Source organism: Parambassis ranga, chromosome 16 (genome assembly GCF_900634625.1).
Source record: "Parambassis ranga chromosome 16, fParRan2.1, whole genome shotgun sequence".
NCBI lineage: Eukaryota > Metazoa > Chordata > Actinopteri > Ambassidae > Parambassis > Parambassis ranga.
In genome coordinates, this window is record NC_041036.1 from 1,035,623 (window position 1) to 1,058,525 (window position 22,903).

The 22,903-nt window shown below is 47.1% G+C and overlaps 1 protein-coding gene across 3 annotated transcripts; it reads left to right on the forward strand.

Moving 5' to 3' along the window:
• The first annotated feature begins 3,908 nt into the window (after positions 1-3,908).
• Positions 3,909-22,825, forward strand: LOC114448136 (lamin A). Of its 3 annotated transcripts, none has more exons than XM_028424885.1 (13): positions 3,909-4,065; positions 5,716-6,098; positions 17,679-17,835; positions 18,297-18,422; positions 18,540-18,710; positions 18,813-18,938; positions 19,030-19,250; positions 19,493-19,796; positions 19,881-19,988; positions 20,289-20,408; positions 20,482-20,541; positions 20,617-20,787; positions 20,907-22,825. In XM_028424885.1, the coding sequence occupies exons 2-13, from the start codon at positions 5,755-5,757 to the stop codon at positions 20,940-20,942; spliced, it is 1,944 nt and encodes a 647-aa protein (XP_028280686.1). In that variant the 5' UTR covers positions 3,909-4,065; positions 5,716-5,754; the 3' UTR covers positions 20,943-22,825. The 3 variants fall into 3 exon arrangements, with proteins under 3 accessions (XP_028280686.1, XP_028280684.1, XP_028280685.1); XM_028424883.1 differs by lacking the exon at positions 3,909-4,065 and adding an exon at positions 4,252-4,619; XM_028424884.1 differs by lacking the exon at positions 3,909-4,065 and adding an exon at positions 5,255-5,403.
• Positions 22,826-22,903: the final 78 nt, after the last annotated feature.

A 22,903-nucleotide genomic window follows, 5' to 3' on the forward strand; every position in this document is an offset into this window, starting at 1 on the left:
GATAAAAAGCTGGAGCAACGTGACTTTCTTCTGAATATCAAAAGTAAAAAATATAAACTAATGTGTGAACAAAGTTGTCTCTTCAAAGCCCTGGATAAACATGACAGCTAACGCTAGCTGGCCCGAGCGATTACAGCTAACATGTTAGCATTATCATGATGGCGCGTAGCTAGCTAGACAGAAGCTAACTGCGTCATCACGTCAGATAACAGCTAGTTAGCACTATCTGATATGGTCTGTTTAAACATATCACCGCGAAGTGGTGCTTTCATTGTTTATACTATTTAATTCGAATAATTTGTCGTGATGTAGCTGGTGTTAGCTTCATTAGCATAAACATTTAGCACTACGCTAGCAGGTATTGGAAATTGGATTGACGGTGTTTGACACCGGAACGACCGTACCAGGTGAAATATCCATATTTTCCAGAATAAACACACATGTAAAATGAGTTGGTAGTTTGTCAAAAAACACGTGATTAGCTAGAGACGCACAAAACTAAAATACTAAATAAATCACTGTATGTTGTGTTTGTTTCCAGAAACATTTTGTATTTCTATTTATATCACCAGTCTTCATAAGAGCCAGTAACTCCACCTGTTAACTACGCTTCTGTTGATAGCACCACTTGAGATGAATGTGACTCTGTGGACTGTTTATATTTTCATCTGTTTTGTCTGAAATCCACCAGCTAAAAATACCAAAGCCATAGTTATGGACACCAGGGGGCGCCTGCGGGCTGATTAGCAGCCTCATTATGTGTGTGTTGATGTGCTGGCTCTGCTCTGTCTCCAGTTTGTCCACAGTGGATGATGTGATGATGATGATGACGTGGACTAGAGGCTCAGCTGTGACTGTGGAGCTGTGGCTGCAGACAGACAGCAGGTAGGACAGGAAGTCCACTCTGTTCCAGGACGTTTGTAGTTTGCAGACAGGTGAAGCAGTCGATGGACTCTGTGACTCACAGGCTTTGATTCAGCGTGGCAGCCAGCGGATGGCGCCAGAGAGGCACAGAGAGCTCAGACAGGCTGGACTTTATTAGAAACACCTGGTCCTTCATGCAGCCAATCAGAGAGGGGGAGCAGTGATTTGAAACCATCCACTGTTTATTCCAGGCCTGTTGTATTAGAACCTTGGTTTGGTCAAAGTTTGCTGAGCGTGTATACTCAGTCCTTATTTTCTGCAGAAAGTTAAATAAAAACAGGAGTCAGTGACTCAACATTTTCCAAAGTCAGGGTATTTATGGACTGAATGTTGCTCTTTGTTAGATCTGTCCTTCAGCAGCAGCCCAGCATGGAAACAGCATCCAGAGAAAACAGAGGGGAGAGTCTGTGTGTAATTGGACTACTTTCATCTTCAGTTGAACTTGTGAGTGCATTTTATTAATGATAGGACATTTTTTTATTGTTTCTTTGGAGGCTGGGGCAGTTGTGTGTATGTAATGTTCCTGTGGCAACCTGCACCTTCAGTTATAAAATACACTGAGGATATTCATGCAACAATATCATATTCCTGTCCATACTTATTACTTGTTAGCTTTGTCTTATTGTTTAAAACCTGACCACCTCAGCCCTCAAAACGTCATCGTTGGTGATTTAACTCAAGTTGCTGCTTCATATGTTCATCAGTGTGAAATGTAGTAAAAGTAAAGGGCAAAAGTTTGAAGGCCACGTTGGTTAATGGAAGATAAATGTGTATATATGGTGGAAGCTCAGGTGGAGGTGGCTCCACCTGTTGCTGTCCTTGCAGCCTCTGAGTCCACCGAACCCCACTTGATCCAGATATGAGCATCGTAGTGCTGAGTAAGCCATAAGCATACATTAGTATTTCTTATCACCAACTCTCCCATCTGCAACAACTGTCTCCTCCTGTTTTCTTGGTTACCATGGTGACCAGCCATGTGCCTTTAACATTGCATACTTGGAGGGCGAGGATACACGATGGCCTTAAAATTGCCGACCTCCTCTAATGTTTACTTGGTGATGACGGCCTCCTGTGTGAAGCAGCTGTTGCTTTAGGAACCTTTGCTTTGTTTACCATGCAAATGATTCTGTGAATGATCACAGAGGACGTCTGTCCGCCGTTTGTGAATGACTCATAATGAGCTGCAGAGAACAGGAAGTGCCATTTATGATGATGGACTGTGGTTGTTGATAAAAACACTGAAGCTGGTCTGGTTACTTCAGTCAGCAGCAGCAGCAGCAGCAGCAGCAGGAGGAGGAAGTGACCCTCCCACAGGGAAACACAGGAAACCACAGCTGAACAGGCTTCAGCTCCTGCAGGAGTCTGGATGTTTCAGTGAATGAACTCACCTCTAACACAGCATTCCATTTCCTGCTCAGCAACATGACTTCGGAACATCACAGTTCTTAAGAACAATTCTGCTTTCATTTCGGACTGATGAGCGTGAGCATGAGCATTCAGCAACAAACGCAAGAAAATTCCAGGCCTAAGAAATGAAGCCAATGAGGAAGAGGCTAAAACCGCAGTTCTTTCAGTATCAACTAGAGGAACAGCCCCCTCAGGCATCAGTGTTCCCCTCCTGAGCTGGTCCAGTCCAATCCAGGAGTTTAAGTGGACTCAGATGTTGATTATTATTAATAGAAACACGATATTTCTCAGCTCTGGTGGTTGATGTTCGCTTTTCATCCATTTGTATTTATACCTCACGGGTGAAAGTCTGAAGCAAGTTGTGTTTTCTTTACCAGTGTAAATCAGCCAGCACATGAGGTGGAACTGGACCTGTTTATTTATGGACTGGTAACTAGAAAAAACATCAAACGTTGGCAGCAGCTAGCAGTTAATGATTAATGTCCGTGTGTGAACAATGGAGCAGCAGGTTTGTGAATTTATTACTGAGTGCAGCAGTTTGTCAAACAGAAGTGTGTGTGTGTGTGTGTGTGTGTGTGAGAGAGAGCAGGAGCTGTTTCTCAGGTATTTCTGAAGGAATGAACACACTGTTGTCGCCTTTCCTCTGAAAAATTCTTCGCCCCCTCCCACGCCTGTTTTTTCAGGCCTGAAATTCTTCTTTTTGTCGCAGCTCTTTTTCTCCCAGGAGAGTTTAGGATGGAGCAATATGATTGCTCAACGGGCACGCCTCGTGTTTGCGCTGCCCGCCTGGAATGTCATGAGGGCAGAGAGGGAAAGGCGTAGGAAGAAAGGCAGCGTTCAGGGCATATCTGCTTTGGTGCGTTTCATCACAGTCTGTCATGCCTGCTCCTGTCTGTGAAGGTGTTGTTTCTAGGATTCAGGCTGAGGACCAGACAGGAGGCTGAAGATTAGTTTACAGATTACTGTGAAGCTGACACCTTCATGCATCCATTTATTCAGAAATGCATGAATTATTTCAGTCGTGTGGTCTTTTCCCTCAGTTTTAATATCATAAATCTTTAAGATGTGACTGAATATTGCATCTGAGACTGTATAACCATCCCATCAATGAGTCAGTCCCTCCACCAGCTGCAGGGACCCAGTGTGTGTCGCCCTGTGTTCGTTTTATGCTGTTTGGAATGAGGAGTTTGTCGGTTTTTGTGACAAAGGTCTGGTTGATGAGGGATGTTTGGGCTGCCAGCCAGCAGCAGGCATTACTCTCTTTTAGTTTGACTTCCATGGTAACACAGGAGCTGCAAAACCTGAGCTGGAGAGATACCGAAAGGAAAAGAAGAGGCTGGAGCAGGGACATGTGACTCAGCTGACGGCTGCTTTCCACTGGAAGGCCACACCACAGCCGCTCGGCCTGCCCCATGCCCAAAAACAGAGGTGCTGTCTTCCCCTTGTTTAACCACACACACACAGAAATGGACTGACTTCTGTTTCCACACGCTCAAAGCATCAGAACTTGATTGGACCTGTGATCCCATTAACTCCACCCAGAAGAAATCAATATATAAAGACCAGAATCAGCTCGGTTCTGACAGTTAGACCTTCAGGATGGCTTGTAGGGATTCTTCCTTCACTCATTGGGAGTTGTGTTTTGGAGATCTGTGGACTTTGTCTTGCTCGGATAAATGTGCTGACAGCTTATTCTTTCTGCCATGGATGACTCCAGGACTCCAGGACAATGAGGTGATGAAGGCTTTATGTGTGTGTACCTTGGACTTGTCAGATAACGTTGTGTGTGCCGTGGTCGCTGCCTCCTCTTTGAACACAGGATATATTCCTCCTAACATTCAGAGTCACCGGCACAGACATTTCCAGCCAGAGACATGGGATAAGAGGTGTGATCAGCACAGTCTCACACCTGGGAGCTGCTCGCCGTCAGCTGTGTCACCCTGTTTTATTGACAGACCACTTGCACTGAGGTCAGCCTGTCTGCGAGAGCGGGGAGAAAGGAAAAGATACGAGCAGTGGCCGGAGAGATAAAACTCAGCAGCTGCACACACACACACACAGACACACACACACAGACACACAGACACACAGACACACACACAGACACACACTCTCTCGGCTCCTCCCTCTGCTGCCCCCGCCCTCTCTCTCCCTCTCCAGCAGTAGGTACATGTGCAGCGAGCACAGGCAGGGAAACAGTTCAGGGCTCGAGCCAAAGGCGCACACACCCACCAGCAGAGAGCAAGACCGCATTATTCCACAGATCCTCTTCTCTACGCACTTCTGGGGTATGGCACACACACGCACACACACGCACACAGACAGACACACACATGCACTCAAAGCAGCAGCTGAACTTCTACAAAGGTCCTGCTGTCTGTCTTGTGGAGTGCTGAGCAGGCTGCAGGCACACACAGCTCTGAGGTAAGAGGCTCAGAGTCGCCCCGTCTCCTCGCAGGATGTTTGTTTTTGTTTCTCTGGTGTAACCGGTTCTGTCGGTCCAGACTCATTTCCATTTTCATTTTGATGAAGAGAGCTGTGGAGTGACTTTTTAGTGGACACAGCACCTGTGAAAGCTCCGGAGCTGAAATGGATGCTTCATTTATTCAGAGAGTGCTCGTGAGTGTGTTATTATGCTGGTGTGAGTGCATCCCACCCACATGGGTGTGCGGCTGAGTTTGATACGTCCACCCTCCAGAAATTGGAGTAGGCTTTTCCCGCCATTTAGGAACAGAGTAGCAGCTGCTGAGAGGAGAAGTGATCACACCTGTTCACGCCTAATGATAGCACTGCAATGAGTATTGAAATGACTGTTATGAGCCTCAGACACAGAAGCCTTGGATGCAGCTCTCCGACACACACTCTGACACTGGATGTCCTAATCAGGGCATCCAGACATTTGTTTATATGACGAGTCAACACTGGGCTCATGCGGTGTCTGTGGGTGGAGTGATGCCTGCTGACACCAAAAAGCCGTCAGACTCTTTTTGTGTGGCTCGTCTTCATTTTATGGTGCCGTCCCTGTGGCTTCATCTGTGTCAGAGTAGTTATGAGTGTGTGTTTTGTTTGCAGGTGAGCATGTAGCTTTACTACGCTTGCAGAAAGGGGGTGTTGTCACAGTGTGTAGTGAAAACATTAGAATGAGGAATGTTATCAGGAGCATCCCAAGAACTCCCTGACTGGTCCTAGAAGAGGGTTTCTGTAACACATTGTGGTGCACAACTGAGAGCAGACCGCAGTGAAGGCAGGCTGCCCGGACCTGAATCACTGTTATGCAAGCCTGGAACATTTTTCCATTAAACTTGTTATTCAGTCCTGGTTCTGATACTAAGGCGGCCCAGCTCCTTCTTTCTTTAACTCTTCTTCTCCTCTTGCCCTCCACAGCCAGTGACTCACCCTGCCGGCATCTCTTGTTGAGCCACCATGGAAACCCCGAGCCAAAAACGCACCAGCCGCGGCGGTGCCAGCACTCTGTCCCCGGCCCGCATCACCAGGCTGCAGGAGAAGGAGGACCTGATCAACCTCAATGACCGGCTGGCTGTGTACATCGACAAGGTGCGCTCCCTGGAGGCGGAGAATGCCGGGCTGCGGCTGCGCATCACCGAGTCCGAGTCCTCGGTCAGCCGCGACCTCTCCGGCATGAAGACCGCCTACGAGACGGAGCTGGCCGATGCTCGTAAGACCCTGGACCAGGTCGCCAAGGAGCGAGCGCGCCTCCAGCTGGAGCTAGGGAAGATCAGGGAGGAGCACAAGGAGCTCAAAGCCAGGTAGGAGGAGCATGTGGGGGCGGAGTGTGTAACTCGGTTGTATCTGTGTTGACTTCGTGGCTGCACATAAAAGCAGAATTCAGATAGATCCGTCTTTTTGGGAAGAGCCACCGATCGTTTATCCACATGTATCATCATCAGTGCATCCGTCACAACGTGTAGCTATAAGTGGCCTGACGTGCTGCCGTGCCTCGGGCTCACACCGGTTCATTTTTTAACAGCAGGAATGTGGCGCTGGATGTGGCACTCCTGAAAGATGTGCTTTGTGTGAGTCGTCAGTTGTTACTTTAAGCCTCAGGGGAGTGGAAGGGTGGGGTTGTTGGGAGATGACACACCCCCAGACAAACAGCCTCCACCTTTCACACACACAGTCCGCTCTGGTAGTGGTGAATTAGTGCTCTGATGATAGAGCGTCTTTCACTACAACATGTGATACAACTCACCATTTAAAATTACTCTGTAGACAGAAGCAGAGACACATGTAGCTTTGAGCCTAAAGCTAAGATATTTTTATTTTTATTTTATTAATGTGTTGACACAAGTTACTTTAAGCTTGTTGTTGTAAAATCCTTTTGTATTCTGCTATATTCCTCTTAAGGATTAGTAAGCTGGAAGCTTTATTTACACTGTAGTGCAGAGTTCTGAAGTCTGAAAGCTGTTTTATGTATTTTTAAGCTGTTATATTTTACTAGATGAAGGGAGGAAAAAAGAAAGCATCAAATATGTAGAGCCCACATGTTTGCAGGAAGAATGTGGTGTGTATCTGTTGGTGTGTTTGTGGGTCGGTGGTTCCGTGGTATTTACTCGCAGGTGTTTATTTAAGGTGTGAATTTTAAATTGTTGGTGTCAGCAGCAGGTTGGCGGTGAATCTCTGCCGTAGGCCTCAGACGGCAGCGGCGGCCTCTGAGGAATGTGGTAACGTCTTGGCAAAGTGCTCTCTGGGTTAGAGGGGTCTGAGGAGGTGACACTACTAAATATAGACTCTGTGGGGGATACTGTGCCGTCTAGGTTTGTGAACAAAAGGACCACACGGGATCAGTGCGGTCACCTGATCAGCTGGCGTGTTGGTCGGGTTAGGTGGGCGTGTCTCAGATCTGCTGCTTCAGTGATGAAGTTGAATAAAAACTTAATTCAGTAGAAATGTTCCTTTCATGCAGCTCAGTTCTGTTGCTGTTGACTTTCATAGCGGCAGCTTCAATCTTGTCCGTCCATGGTTTGTAAAAACATGCGTGTGCAGCAGGTGGGCCGGGATAAAAGGCCACATGTGGGGAGCTCCGTGTTGATGCACTTTGTGTCCAGCTTCTTGTAATTCATCTGGAGTAGAAGCAGTGGCTCCGCCAGCGGGATTGTTTTCCAGAGGAAGCCGGTCTTCTGACGCATGTGTGGTGGAAAAAAAAAAAAGAAGAATGACCAGTCCAGCCTGGGCCAGCTTTATCTGCCTCACTTTCACTGGCGTGTTTGGTATTTGGTTGCCATGGCGCTGTGGGAGCCTCTTGGCTCAGCCCTGTGACGGGTGTGACTCAGAGGTTTTTCATGGCCTTAGGAATGGGCTGACTGGACTGACTGTGACGGGAAGTCAGCCTTATTAATACACACTGACTGCACGGAGCGCTTTGACTCGCCGCTGCACACGCTCTAAAGTCTCACAACATGTACATTGTGTGTGTCCTTGGTTATTTCTCCCAAATCTGAGTGAGCAGCAGGTGGTGCCCTCAGTGCCGTCCAGTTGACGGCACACACCTGTTTAGCCCAAAGGCCTGAGGCTACTTCTCTTCACACACGTCTTTGTATGCATGAATATGTCGAGGAACACATGCTGCCTCCCCTGAGGCTAAATCTGTTGGGTCCACGCGCCAAGCCTTCTCCCTGCAGCGCCGTTTCACTCGTGAAACATCCAGAACTGTAAAAAAAAAAGCAGGTGTGAGTAGAATGTGGTTTGAGGTGTCAGGGATTTTTAGCTTAATCTAAAACCAGCAGTCTGAAACCAGCTCATCCTCAACAGATAAACACAATCAGTGGTTTAAGACAATTGATATGACCAGGCGGCAAAAACTGCTCAGTCAGTCCCCTCAGACCTCCATGCTTGAGCACCACACCTCTGTGTAAACAGTTCAACGTGGCTACAGGTGGAGAAAACTCCAACGTGTCTTTGACTCTGAATATCAGCTGTAGAATGAAGTTTTGCTGGTCACATGTGGGTCAGTCAAGGCTTCCTAGTTGCACAGAGAAATGCAGAGTTTCTTGTTTTTCACAGAATCTTGTTGCTGCAAATGCACAAGTTAATTTTAAGAAATATATGCTTTTAATCTTAGATGCAAGTGTTTTTTTTAAATTAAAAAAATGACCTCATGGTGCACTTCCAATGCAAAGTTGATAGAGTTTGACAAATATAAGTTGATATCTTAGTATCCAGTTACTCGTGCTGTAGGGAGTCGAAGGGAATTCTAACGTTTCCTCATTTGATTTTAACAGGAAGGTTAATGCAGATCCATTTGTGGCTGCACAGCATCTAAAAAAATTAAAGTTTAGCAGCATTGTTTTCATTATATGTGTTCAGCCAAGCCCTTCTCTTGAAGATTAATCGGGGCTGAGTGCATGTAGGTGTGGCTCAGGGTGTGACGGCAGGTACATGAAGCTCTGTCTGTCTGTGTCTGTCTGTCTGAACAATGTGTTGGGATTGGATTATATCCGTGCTTTGGTAGACATAACGTGACGGGACGTGTCCAGGTGCAGCTGCAGGCTGGAACTTTTTATAATAATAATAATAATACAAAGCTTCATACAGTGCATGTCTGTGTAGTATAACACTGTATTTATATGTGAGGTCTCGGCTCGGCGTGGCTTTGGTTGTATCGGCACACACAGCAGGAAGTGCACTTATCATCTCATGTAGCACATTCCATTTCCTGTGCTGGAAGTGCCATCAGTATGTGCTCTATAGTTTATGATGTTTGGATCTCTGGTACTTCTGTCCTGTAACATCATGTCCCAGTGATGGTGCTCTGTGATGTTTAATATCCAGACAGGAAAAAGGAGAAGAGAGGTGGACGTCATGAGAAGTGTTCTAACATTAGTCATCACTGTGACTCTACACCGTGAGTGTGGGGTCTAAATTTAACCCGAGGGAAGTTTTAGACGCGTCTCCTAGGTAACACACATTTAAATATACATCTGTGCTATTATCGGGTCCGCTATGGACAACAGGAGGATTCAGTCAGGCTGCTGCTGTCAGATTAAATGTTTGCCTTCACAATTTCTTCCTAAAATGGGAATAAGCTCAAGCTAGCAGCACACTTCAGATCAGTTAAACCTTTCAAGTGTTTTTGTGAAGCTTTCCTCCAAGAGTCTGGTCACAGCACATCAGTCCACTGTCCCCCTAAGAATCCACTGTCCCTCTACACTGACTGCATGGACAACATGAAGAGTTTCCTGTAAAATTCATTAACATTAAGGCACACAGTCGTTAAGTCACAGCTAGCTGGCTAAGTTAGCATGCTTGCTCAATAGTAAAGGGTTTCTACTAGCCGTGCATGGTAAGAACGTAGCTAGCGAGCAGATCGTCGAATCCACTTGCTGACATCCTTCAATACCTGGAGCGTACATCTTCATCCGGGTCTCACAGAGGTCGAACTAGCGCAGAAAATCCTCCTGTATTATGGCTGTTCTGGTTCAGTGGGCGCACATACCATCTTCATCTCCCCCTCCGTCTTTTACGATTAGAATACACCAGTAAAAACACGTTTTCCTCCATCTCCAACAACATAAGCTCGCTCTCGATCTCGTTCATTAACACAGGAAGCGCCTGAGGCAAGAGCCTTTCACAATAACTGCTCGAGGAAAGAAGCCCGCCCCCGACCGCTCTGGCGGTGCATTGAACCGCAACAAGAATGCAGCGGAGAGACGCAAACCTTTCTTATTGATTAGCATGTGAGTCATGCTAACGGTGACTACAGCTGCAACTACATGCCTAAAAACCTTTGAACAATATCTACTTTTGGTGAGAGGCCGACCTCCACCCCCTCCTCGTGTTGGTTGATCACACCGTCCTCCGTTCTGCTGCCTGGAGCAGGAAACGCTGACACCATGATGTCAGCTTGTATCATGTGACAGCCGACCATTGTCCGTCACACCGAGAAGAGTTTAAACTGGATGGCTGTGTTTCTGTTCTACAGTATGCTAGCTGAACTGTTGTTAACATCAAAATGACATACATACAACACATTTGTTTTGGAGATGGAGAAGCTTCTAAACTTCAATAGATTAAGATCACATACAACAGACGGAGCTGCTTAATATTCTTACCTTGAAGGTGGTGTCTGTTGGTGAGAGTGTGGCCTGGTTTATTCTAACAGAAAACTCTGATGGAAAACAGATGTAGCAGGCCTGTAAATGTGAGGGATGGCTGCTGAATGGAGCCAGTTCTGTTGGCTTTGTTACCGAGTTAATGAGAGAGTCGGTCTTGGCCTTCAGCGGACCAGAACCTGGTACCAAGCAGAGGTTTTGGCACTGTGTGTGTGTGTGTGTGTGTGTGTGTGTTAGTGGAGTTTACAGAATTAGAGTTTCCACTGAGCCTTCAGAGCCAGCCAAGCCCTCGATGAGTCACTTGCACATGGACGGAGTAAATCACTTTAAGATGGTGGGACTCCACGGTCTCTCCCTCTCTGTCTCTTTCTGTCTCTCTCTGTCTCTTTCCTTCTCCTTAGACATGGTGGCTGCACTGTAACCTCAACCCTTCACCTCCCACCTGGCTAGTTGTGTAACGAAGGGTCTGTTTCCAGATCTGCGCTACGTTTCGACAGCAGTTTGGGCTGAATGTGATGTTTAGAACTGTGTAATCTAAACAGGGCCCTGAGTGTGTGAGGGTTCATCCGGCCTCAGATGGTCTGCATCGCTAACCCTCAGAACTTGAGCAGATTCTGGAGGTTTTTACTTCATGTGTTCAGACACTGTGGGCCCATTGTTTACTGCAGTATAAAGCCCTGCTCCTCTGTGGAAACAGAACCTCAGATGAAGCCATTTCATTGTCTGCTTCTATGCATGATCAGAAAGTTCAGCTCATTCTGTGTTTGATTTCTGCAGGTTCATCTGTTTTTAGACTGTGTTTTCGTGTGAAGTGAGTGCACGATACTCTGCTCCATGGTGTGTTTTAAACCAATTGTTTGTTTTTCCACTCGTGCCCCGCTGGGTGTGGTTGTGCTGATTTGCCCGTGCAGAGCTCAGACAATCACAGGAAAGCTCGTGAACATGTTCGCAGCGTCGATTTGGGTGTTTACAGCTCACCTGGCACCTCACATCTTTCTTACCACCACCTCTTTGCTCCGCCTGCATTTCTTCGTCCTCCTCGCTGAGCTTCCCCGAGCTTCCTGCACGGCTGCATTCGGTGCCAGCGAGCGTTGTTGCTTTTGCATGAGAGCGTTCAGTCGTCAGGCTCGTCCCAAAACCACAGTTTGGTTCAGCATCAATTGTTTTTTTTCCCCCTTCATCCTCAGCAGAACTGATCACAGTCTATAAACTGCATGTGGGTTTTATTTAGCTGTGGATGGAGAGTATGCAGGGCCTCTATGAAAGGGGGGCAGTTGTTGGTTCGTGCTGACATGAGTGCAGCAGGAAGTTTTCTAAAATGAGACCTGAGCCTGAATGAGAAGAAGTGCAGTTAATTGGTGTGTTTTCACTGCAGGAACTGCCCCTGTAGTTCCTCTTTCAGGTGGTTTGTGGGTTTCTTGCAGTGTGGGCTCCCGAGATGCCATAATAAATCAAGACTGTATGGATCTGCAGCATTATAAGTAAACCTTTACTTCCCCTCATCTTTCTTTAATAATGCAGCCCTTTGTGTTTTGTCGACCTTCGGGTTTACCTTCTGTTTGTGTCCTGTCCAGCATTCAGCCCTCTCTCTCTCTTTCTTAACTATCATTATTAAAACCTCCCTAAAAAGGAGTGATGGAAGTTCCTGCAGTCAAAAAATGCATCCTGGTCTAAATGAAAGCACAACTGAAACCAACAAGTGAGCAGTAGATGGAACGGAAAAGGCAGACCACAAGCTGTGTTGGCTCAATGTTCAGCCGATTGGGTGCTGAGTTATTGATTTATTAATTGATTTTACAGGCCTGGAGTTCACGAGCGCCGCCCTGTCGGGTCACAGCTGCTCGGTAGACGTCTCTCTTCCAGCAGCGAGACAAACCTGTAGCTGAGAGTCCAGGAAATGCCGTCTGACCTGTTGTCTGCGTGTCTGCAGCATTTCTTTTACACGCTGGTAAAATCAGGTCTGATCAAGATTCTTTTGGAAGATAAAGATCAGGAAGTGAGCGCAGTAAACATTAACAGAGCTTTTCTTATCTTAACGCAGAACTTTCTTCACTTGTATGAGCTGTAAATGGACAAACATGGTGGGCCTCTGTGGCCCAGCGCTGCTCTTTATCAGCACTGATAATCAGCGCCTGACTCACTAATGAATCATCAACTAACAGAGCGGGAGGAACAGGGCCCGCTTCAGTCCGAGGACGTATGGGTGGGACCCCTTTCTCTGTCTCTGACACCGCTTTGGAAGAACTGTGTTAAATAAGACGCAGAGAGAACGCACATCGTCCGGCTCCTCCCTCTGTGGAGACACTCCCCGCTCTGCTCCCCTCTGCCACATAGGTCCAGTGTGGGGTGGCCCCTGGCCCCTGGGCGGTTTGGCAATGCCTGGTGATTTATCACACACGAACAGTCCACAGTATTGTGTTCTTGATCCCAGCACACACAGGATTTGATCACGTGCCGGCCTCAAAGGTTTTTGAGTCACAGTTTCCCCCGACTCACATCTGGTCACATCTGGGAATCTGTGATCTATTGTAGAGAGTGTGTGTGATGTGGTGTATCTATTCATTTTGTTCATCAAAATTGCATTTCCAGCAAAATCTTTTTAATTTTAGTGAACAAAAAAATACATTGGATTTCCTGCCAGACTCAGTTTGAGTCGTCTTCAGCAGCTGCTGTTAGCAGAGAGTTAAGAAGCAGCAACATTAAAGAAGAAGAAGAAGAACAGAGGAGATGAATCTGAAGGAATCTACTGTCCCTGGACATCTGAACATGCATGTCTGCGGGGACTGAGTGTGGTGAAGCAGCTTCATGTTTAAATTGAATAAAACCTTGTGAGCGATCTCAGGTCAGATGTGTTTGTACTCGTCGTTGTTTTTCATCACAGCACTGATCCTTATCAAAGGCTCCTCTTTGGACTGTTTACCATATGACACAGATCAGATGTGAATCAGTGTGATGGTGCTTTCTGCTGCTGGGTCTATTTCTGGCTGGGTGCCTCCTAACACCCTCCATTATTCAGCAGCTTCCTCTTAGTCACCTTTTCCCTGCAGTGCTGCACAGAAAGCACCTCTGTGTGAGAGGTGGGCTGTGATTGGAGGTGGGAACATTTTACTCTGTGAGCAGTTTGGGAGAAACCCCCCCCCCCCCAATGTTTTAGCAGTGACTCATCAGGGGAACCCCCACCCACACACGTCCACACATGCAGTCCAGATGGGGTGTGTCTCTGTGTGTGTCTCTGTGTGTGTCTCTGTGTGTGTCTCTGTGTGTGTCTCTGTGTGTTACTGTAGTAACAGTGATGGAGGGATTCTGTCGGTGCTGCACGAACTGAGCGAGCTGTTTAATCTGTGATGTTTGGGGCAGCTTCAGTGGTTTAAACACACACTCCTGGACAGCCTGTCCACTTCCTGTTCATGCCAAACTGGCTGCAGTTCACCCAGGGGGCGCTGCATGCTCGCCCTCCTGGCTGATACAGTATATTTAAAAAAAAAAAAAAAGCTAAACTAATTAAGCTGATTGGTCAGATCAGATTAAGACTGACACCGGCAGGACGTCCTCCCTCAGCGCAGCTGGAGTCCATAACTCTTACCTGCATCTTTTACTGTGAACACCCAGAACAGCAACAGTCTAAACTCAGGCCTTCGTCACTTTGGACTCTGATCAGTGCAGAGGATGATCGTTCACATTTGGTTTGCAAAGCAGTAAACAAAAAAGAGGCTTCTTTATTGGTGCAGAGGACACCGCGGTAAACAAAACACCCTGCACACACACACACACACACACCCTACACACACACACACACACTCACAAAGGTTGTAATTTGCTTCAGTCTTTGTAAAATCTGCACCGTTCCTTCGTCCACGGCGTGGTGGGAAATGTGCACATTAGCAGGCTTGTCTACAAGGCCTTGGTTACCGCGGCAACGGCATAGCAAAAACAGTAGGAGGAGGAGGTGGAGGAGGGCAGAGTGGGCTTTTTTCTCTCTTTCACTCCGTGAGGCGGAGTTCACATCTTGTAACTGGGGTGGACAAAGATAGCTGTGAGTCATCCGGGCGGCCGGGAACGGAGCCAGCACATTCCTCCTCCTCAGACTTCTGCTCCATTATTCCTCCTCTCTCCTCTTTCTCTCTTTTTGCTCTCACAGAGTCTCGCTCCCAGTTTCCCTCACAACATGTCCACTTTTGTGGTGAAATTCCTTTAAAAAAAAAAACGTACAAAAAAGAATTTAGTTTTTTTGTTTTTAATTTATTTTCAGCAGTTTGTTCTTCTTCTTTTTTTGTCTCCATACGTTCCAGCTGCTCTCTCTGCATTTGTTTGTGTTGTGTAGCGCCGGTTGTCTCACACTGTAAATAATGATGATAAGTTTGTTGAAGAAGCTGCAGAGCGGAGCCGCGCGTGGCTGCGTGAGGTTCTGCATGTTTACAGTGCGGCTCTCTAATTACACACCTCACACCAGCATTATGTAAACACATTCCTGCACACATGTAAATATTATATGTTCACACAGCTGGAGGTCTTATTTTACAGCATAGTGGAGACACACACACACATCTGGGGGTTCTTGTTTCCAGATGATTGTCTGTAGTTAAACCTTAATGTGTTAAACATGTTTTTAACTGTTTGCGGACTGAACGGTCTTGACGGCTTCATGAGTCATCAGATGTTTTGACTGTAGACTTTAATAAGCTTGTTCAGAAATGCTCTGCTAGCTTTAGCAGCAAATCAAATATGAATGTTGTTCCCGTGTCCTGCGGAGCTGTTTGTTCATCCCAGATAGTTTCGGAGATTTCAGGTGCTCAGCTGTGGAGCTCACAGCATCACAAAGCTCAATATCACAGAAGCGTGTAGAGGCTGTGTCACGGTCACATTCCTGGTTGTTGCTGGTTACTCCAGGAAAAAAAACATGGCGGTCGCTCCTCAGTCCCGTTGTTTTGGTGCTCAGCTGTGTGTGTGTCTGTACACATTTGCGGTGTTGTCTTGATGTTATTAGTGTTTGCTTTCTGCTGTGATATGAAAACATCTGACTCCTGCAGCTGAGGAGCACTTGACTGATCCTGAGGCTGATTATTGACACGAAGCCTGTGAATTAGCATTATACACACTTCAGATTCTCTGTTTTTCATAACCACCTGCATAATAACATCATTTGGTCATTGATCTTTGGTCATTTCATCTGTTGATATCCATTTTTTGCAGCCTTCTTTTGTGTATTTTATTTAATAACATGCCAGAGGAGTGTTTGCTACCAAGCTACACATGACAACAGCGACTGTCAGTCACTGCTTAGGAGGATCCTTGAAAGCTAGCTTGTTAGCATGTCTGTACAGGATTGTGTCGTCTTGTGTGTGTTGGTCTTATATTTCTAAAAGAAGTTTCTGATCTGAAGGGTGGATCATATTACTTCTCTACATTAATAGGCTGCTGGAGCCGATCCACTGGGCCCATTAGTCCTGATGAACGTCTCACACACACACACACTCGGCAGCATCCATTTGTTGTGTTAGAGTAAATTAGGGTGAAAATGGTTCTGTGAATGTAGTGTTTATCTCACAAATGAAGTGTGTGTACCCACTAAATGGAAAGACAACCTGTTCAGGTTGATTGAAATAAATAAAAGACCACAGTAAGATGATGAGTGTTGACAGTAATATGATGTATAACAGCTTGAAAACATCTTTTATTTTAACAGACAACTTTAAACTGTTGTTACACAACAGAGCAGCAGTCATTAAACCATTTTACCCTCGGTGAGTGTAGGTGTGTGTTACTGAAGTCTGTGTCAGTCCAAGAATGTGAGGAATGTTTGTCGGTGTTACACCTCTGTGTGTGTCTGTGTGAGTGTTTATCGTCGTAATTTGAGGAACACCAAGGCTGTAAAGAGCTGAAGAATTATGACACACACTCACACACACACACACTCACACACTCACTGGGGATGCCGTAAGTGCAGTCGGACATTCTGCCTTTGAGCAAAGACTGCAGGCTGCTACTGGTCATGTTAATGGGAATAACTAGCTGTCTGTTAAACATGTGAATGACTGAAAAGCTGCAGATACCGAAGCTTGAAGAAGCCGTAATGACCGTGTGACTGAAGAATTATCACTCATAGCTGTAAAACAGTGGCCACAGCAGCCATGACTGGTTGACGTTGGATTGATCTGGAAGCAGGAGCTGCTCACAAACATTCAGCTCCTTTGATCCGTGTTCTGTCAGAGAGCTTGTGATTCATCAGGTCTGGAGTTTTTTGTTTGTGCATGGAGGCCAGCAGCCAGCGTGCAGCTCCGCTTTCTCCACGTTCACCTAAAAAAACAAAGCCGTAAAGGACACTGGTTCCTGTTTTATAAACACATGTCTTCAGTTTTACACGGGCCGAGCGCCCCCCCCCCCCCCCCCCCCCCCCCAGCAGATGGCCGTTATTAGTGACAATAAAGACGAAGAGCCTACAAAGCAAATCGAATCGCAGGGAGCCCATTTCCTCCCCGTCTCTGTGCCCTGCTCTGCCTTCAGCATCATGTCGTTTTTCCACAATCAGATCCAACGTTGTTTTTTTTTCATTTATTTTCCAACCAGGTCTGTAAATGAGCTCCTGTAGAGCAGCGGTGGTCCACACAAGCACATGGGCAGCAAACGTGAATTCTCTTAATTTAATTTAAGGCAGAGGCCCATGAGATGAGGCATAATGGGCTCTTATTCAGGGTGGAGGGTTAATAACGGTACGATGCAGCGTTAACGCAGCAACAACTGCTGCTCTCACCGCTACAGAGCCGGGGTGTCGCTGCAGCTCAGCCTGAGGCCAGGCTTCACTTTAAGCAGACCTGTGGCTGTGCCAGATTATATAATCTGCTCATCAATAAAATGGACTAAATTAAATAGAAGATGAAAATGGATCAAGACAAATTTGCTTTGGTAAATAAAATGTCTTAAACTCAAACTAATCATTGTTTCTGCACCATGTGTGAAGGAAGCTTAAAATATTTAAAGACAATTTTATTTGATGTGTTTATTGAACGGAGCATCTTCACTGTGCACAGAGTGAAAATAATAAAAACATTTTTCAGCAGCTTCTACGCCACGAACGACTCACATCTGACTTTTGTGGATGCTGTAAAAATCCAAAGTTAAATATAACGAGCAGCTCCTGTTGTTGCCACTATTAGTAAAGTGTGTGGAGCGTTCTCTATTTTTAATAGAAGTTGTAGGATCACACAGTTCCTTTTCTTAATGTGTGTGTTTGGATAAGAAGCTGGTGACGACGTGCACGTCCTGCTGCTCCTGTCTCCACAGGAACAGTAAGAAGGAGTCGGAGCTGGAGGCGGCTCTGGCCCGGCTGAGGGACCTGGAGGCCCTGCTCAACTCTAAAGATGCGGCCCTGAGCACGGCTCTGGGTGATAAGCGGAGCCTGGAGGCCGAGGTGAAGGACCTGAAGGCCCAGCTGGCCAAGGTAAATGGAAATATTTTCACATTTCAAGAAACACAGAGAGGCTGTTTCCTGATGACTGAAAGCCTGTTTGTTTAAAATCAGAGGGCGCTGCCTAATGAAAACAGAATTCAGTTTTTAAAGAGCAGAGCTGACATAAGTGCAGAAACACTTTGAAACACTTGAAGTGAACCCTCCAGGCTCCTGTCGGTGAGTGTCAGCGCTGTCTCAGGCACTGCTGGGGCCTTGCTCCACCTACTGGCCAAAATCAGGAACTAGTTTTCAACAAACATTTCTCAGAACTTGTCACCTGACTGCTAGTCACAGTCGAGTCAATCATGACTTCCCAGTTTTGCTCAGAAGTGCAGATTTATTTTATTTATAGAATCTCCAAAAAACACATTTCAGAGGTTCAAAGGGTTAAACACAGCTGCACAGAGCTCTGTACTGAGCCTTCTTCTGTCCTCCTCCTCCTCCTCTCTTAGCTGGACGGTAACTTGGCTGATGCCAAGAAGCAGCTGCAGGATGAGATGCTGAGGAGGGTGGATGCTGAGAACCGCCTGCAGACCATAAAGGAGGAACTGGACTTCCAGAAGAACATCCACATCGAGGTCACTCTTCACCTCACGTTATATTTACATTTTGATCATGTGCATCATGCGTCAGACACCACTGATGACTTTGTGGCTGGATTAACTTGTAATAAAGTCATTTGTCGGCTTCTGCAGGAGCTGCGGGAGTCCAGGCGTCGCTACGAGTCCCGTATGGTGGAGATCGACAGCGGGCGGCAGCAGGAGTTCGAGAGTAAGCTGGCTGCCGCTCTGACCGAGCTGAGAGCGCAGCACGAGGGCCAGGTCCACCTCTACAAGGAGGAGCTGGAGAAGACCTACAACTCCAAGGTGACGCCCAGATTATCCCAGATTATCTAGGATCCCCTGGAAACACACTGCAGTTTTTAGACGAGTTATTCTGAGGTTACATGGCTCCTCTCTGCCTCTCAGCTGGAGAACGCCCGTCAGTCAGCTGACAGGAACAGCCACCTGGTGGGAGCCGCCCACGAAGAGCTGCAGCAGACCCGGATCCGGATGGAGGGTTTGTCAGCACAGTTCAGCCAGCTGCAGAAACAGGTACACACAGTCACACAGAGTCGCACTGATGTGTGTCAGGTGCATCTGTCGATAACTTAAATCATGTCTGTGTGTGTTCTCTCTACATCAGCTGACGGCGAGCGAGGCCAAGGTGCGGGAGCTGGAGGAGGCTCTGTCGCGGGAGCGCGACCTGATGAGGCGGCGGCTGGAGGATAAGGACCGGGACATGGCAGAGATCCGAGCCCGCATGCAGCAGCAGCTGGACGAGTACCAGGAGCTGCTGGACGTCAAACTGGCCCTGGACATGGAGATCAACGCTTACAGGAAGCTGCTGGAGGGAGAGGAGGAGAGGTGAGGAAGCATCACGAAGGAGCTGAGAGGAGAGTCGGTGAGAAACGAGCTGTTGATGCTGCAGATCAGCCAGATTCACTCAGAGTTCTGGTTGTGACGGCTGCTCAGCGAGTCCGTCCTGGCTTCCTGGTTCTTTTGAGCGGAGCGGAGTTTCTGTTTTTTACAGAATATTTTATAAAGCAGCACCTCTGGTTTTTACCACCCTGCAACTTTCATTCATAGTCCGGATCTTTTCCTCTCAGGCTGCGTCTTTCGCCAAGTCCTCCACCCACAAAAGTCACGGTGACGCGGACTTCCGGCTCAGGCCACGCCCACACTAGCCGCCTGCTCCACTCCGCCACCGCCTCCAGCAGCCGCAACTCCTCCGGCGTGGGCAGCTCCAAGAAGCGTCGGCTGAACGACAACGACAGCGAAACCTCCAGCGTGACGGGGGGCACTGTGACCAAGACTCGCATCAGCCAGCACGCCTCTGCCAGCGGCCGAGTCACCGTGGACGAGGTGGACCTGGAGGGCAGGTTCATCCGCCTCAACAACAAGTCAGACGAGGTAATGAGCTGGTTGATGTGGACTCTGTAGAATAAACTCTGGCCCTCCACAGTCACGTGTCAACCTTCACTGTTCGTCGTACAGGACCAGTTGCTGGCTAACTGGCAGCTGAAGAGACAGGTGGGGAGCGCCACCCCGATCGCCTACAAGTTTCCTCACAAGTTCACCCTGAAGGCCGGAGCCTCCGTGACTGTAAGTGTCCCGCTCCGTTAGTCACATGACTGCGGTGATGTTTAAAAACGTTTGTAGCACCTGGAGAAATTTTGAATGGATCAATACAAACCTGGTGATCCAATAATAAAATCAGATAACCATGGAAACGATGCCACAGGTTGCTATAGCAACACCAGAGAAGAAGCTGTGTGAGCTGTAGATGATGTCACAAAACCAGATAAACCGAACATGGACACGCACACACATCAGTGAGTCGCCAGCTTCTGTCAGCTGTTTAATGACATCCCTCATTCCTGCTATGACCTTTGACCTCTTCAGGTCTGGGCTGCATCTGGCGGTGGAACCCACAACCCTCCCTCTGACCTGGTGTGGAAGAGCCAGAACTCCTGGGGCACCGGCGACCTCCTGCAGACAACCCTCGTCAGCGCTAACGGAGAGGTACGACGCCGCTCTACCAATCAAGTTTGTTTTCCTTCAGCGGCAGCGAGCTAACGTTCTGTTACACCAACAGGAAATGGCTGCGAGGAAAGTGACACGCACCCTGTTCCAGGATGACGAAGACGATGACATGGTAAAGTGTCCGTCTGTCAGAAGTCATCTTGTTGTGCACGTGAGCTGTTTTAAGTGTGGCTCTGGTCTCCTGCAGGGAGCTCACAGTACGAGCGGCGCCGACAACGAGTACAACCTGCGCAGCCGCACGGTGATCTGCGACTCGTGCGGGCAGTCGTCGGAGCGCGGCAGCGTCTGCAGCAGCGGCGGCCTCCCTGAAGGCCTCGTGGGACATTCCTTCTTCATGGGCAGCAACGAGCCCAGACAGGTCAGACATGATGATGATGATGATGGTGATGATGATGGTGATGATGATGGTGATGATGATGATGCTGATGATAAAGATGATGATGATGATGATATTCACTGTGTGCGTTTCCTCCCCAGGGCCGCGTCAAGCCAGAGAGCTGCTCCATCATGTAAAATCCCACCACACCTCAGCAAGCTCCGCCCCTTCTGCAGCCCAGAGAGGACAGCCGCCATCTTTATTTTTTTATTGTCTTATTTTGTAATCAGATTGATCTGCATACTCCGCTTTGTGTATCCAACATATGTTACATACTGCATGTGTGCCGTGCTGACGCTTCTGTACTCCTGTACTACGCTTTCGCTTGCACTCACACACACACACACACACACTCACACTCCAGTGCTGACCCGGGGTTTCACGTCTAACGGCCAGGCTGTCAACACGTTAACACGCACAGCTCGTGAACCCAGTCCAGACAGACAGGAGTTAGTTTTTCATGTTTACCTCCTGTCAGGCAGGTCGAGTCTCCATGTTTACAACTCAGATGTGTTTGTTTGTCGTGCCCAAAGAAAGCCAAAGGGTTTTTTGTAAGTAAGCTCAGGTTGCGGTGTGTTTTCATGTGATTCGTCAGAGACGTCGTCAGTTTTTCTATAGAAATTATTATTATTTGAATTGAATATGACTTTTTCATGAGATTTTTATACCACAGCGATGATGAGATTTATGTTTTGGTGCCTTAACTGAAGTATATATTTGTAGGACTTGTAATCAACGACACTGTTCAGATAGAGCGGTCTCTATTCACAGAGGGGAAGTGTAGCTTTAGAAAGCAGATGTTTTACAGATCTGACCTCAGAACCCGGCGCTGTGGCTCGGCGGTCTCTGCAGCTCCGTGTGCAGAACAACTCAGTTACTCAGACAGAAATCAGCTGCAGATCGCTGCAGGTCAGACAGAGTCTCTCTGAGTGTTGGTCATGTGACTGCTGCTCACAGTGACTCCATCATGGCGTCCTGCTGGTTGCTGAGGAGGACAGGACTTTTTTATTTGGGACTTTCAAACATTCATGTATGGTGCTTGTGTCATTTTATGGACATTTCGGGGTTCTTGGTGGTTAAAATGTGCCTTCAGGAGACTTTTTTTGTTTGGCTTTCTGATCCGTGTAGCTCCTACAAACTGGTCATGAGGGCTTCTCGTTTTCCTGAAAGCGTTGCTGTTCTGGGGGAGATCTGAGCAGGACTGGGGTTCGTATAATTTTGAGACTTTGGCTTCACGCGCCGCTTTGCACAGCAGGTAGACTTGTGATGTAGTCAGGCAGCTTTTTTCCTTTATTCTCCACTGAGAAGCATATCAAAGCATTTATGGAAAATACTTGATGGCTGTTGTGTGATGTTTTTTTTCTGTTGTACTTAATAGATTTTTGCTTTAATTAGTTGAAACATCTCTGGTCCCCAAAGTGCCTTAAACAGGGTGTGACAATCCTCAGACAGATGTTTATGATGACACATGATTGCTGTGTGATCCACAGGGAGTCATCGGAGTGTTCAGAGGCTTTTATCTGTACTTTCTGTACATTTCTACAGGAGAGATCTCCCTCTGTGTTCCACAGGGGGCGCTGTGGAGTCTGTCCAGAATGAATGAATTCCAAAAATGTAAAGTTCAAGTGGTTTAAACAATAATTTTGCTCATTTTCATCTTGTTTTCGAACAACAGATGTACTTCTAAAGACCAAAGGACATCAGTCTGTTTACATGTCGGCTCTGATCAATGATCAATACTGTGTTTTGATTTGTAATCTTAAGTGTGAAGGATTAAATGAAGCTTCATTCATTCAGACCCGCCTCCAGAGCGCCCTCTAGATGAACTGCAGGATTTTGGACCACTCACAGGACTTTGTATACTCCTGACTCCTCCTCTGCTGAACACATCAGAATCGTTTGAAGGATTGATTTGAAACACGAGCTGTGTGCTGATCATTATCGTTGGTGTGGAAGAAGCCATGAAATCAGCTGATGTATTTTTTCTTTTCTAAAAACAAGTAAAAACGTATTTTTTCCAGTGACTGCTTATTTTTTGTCATTTATTCATAATGGGAAAAAACCCGCTGCTGAAAACACATCTTTATTTACATTATGT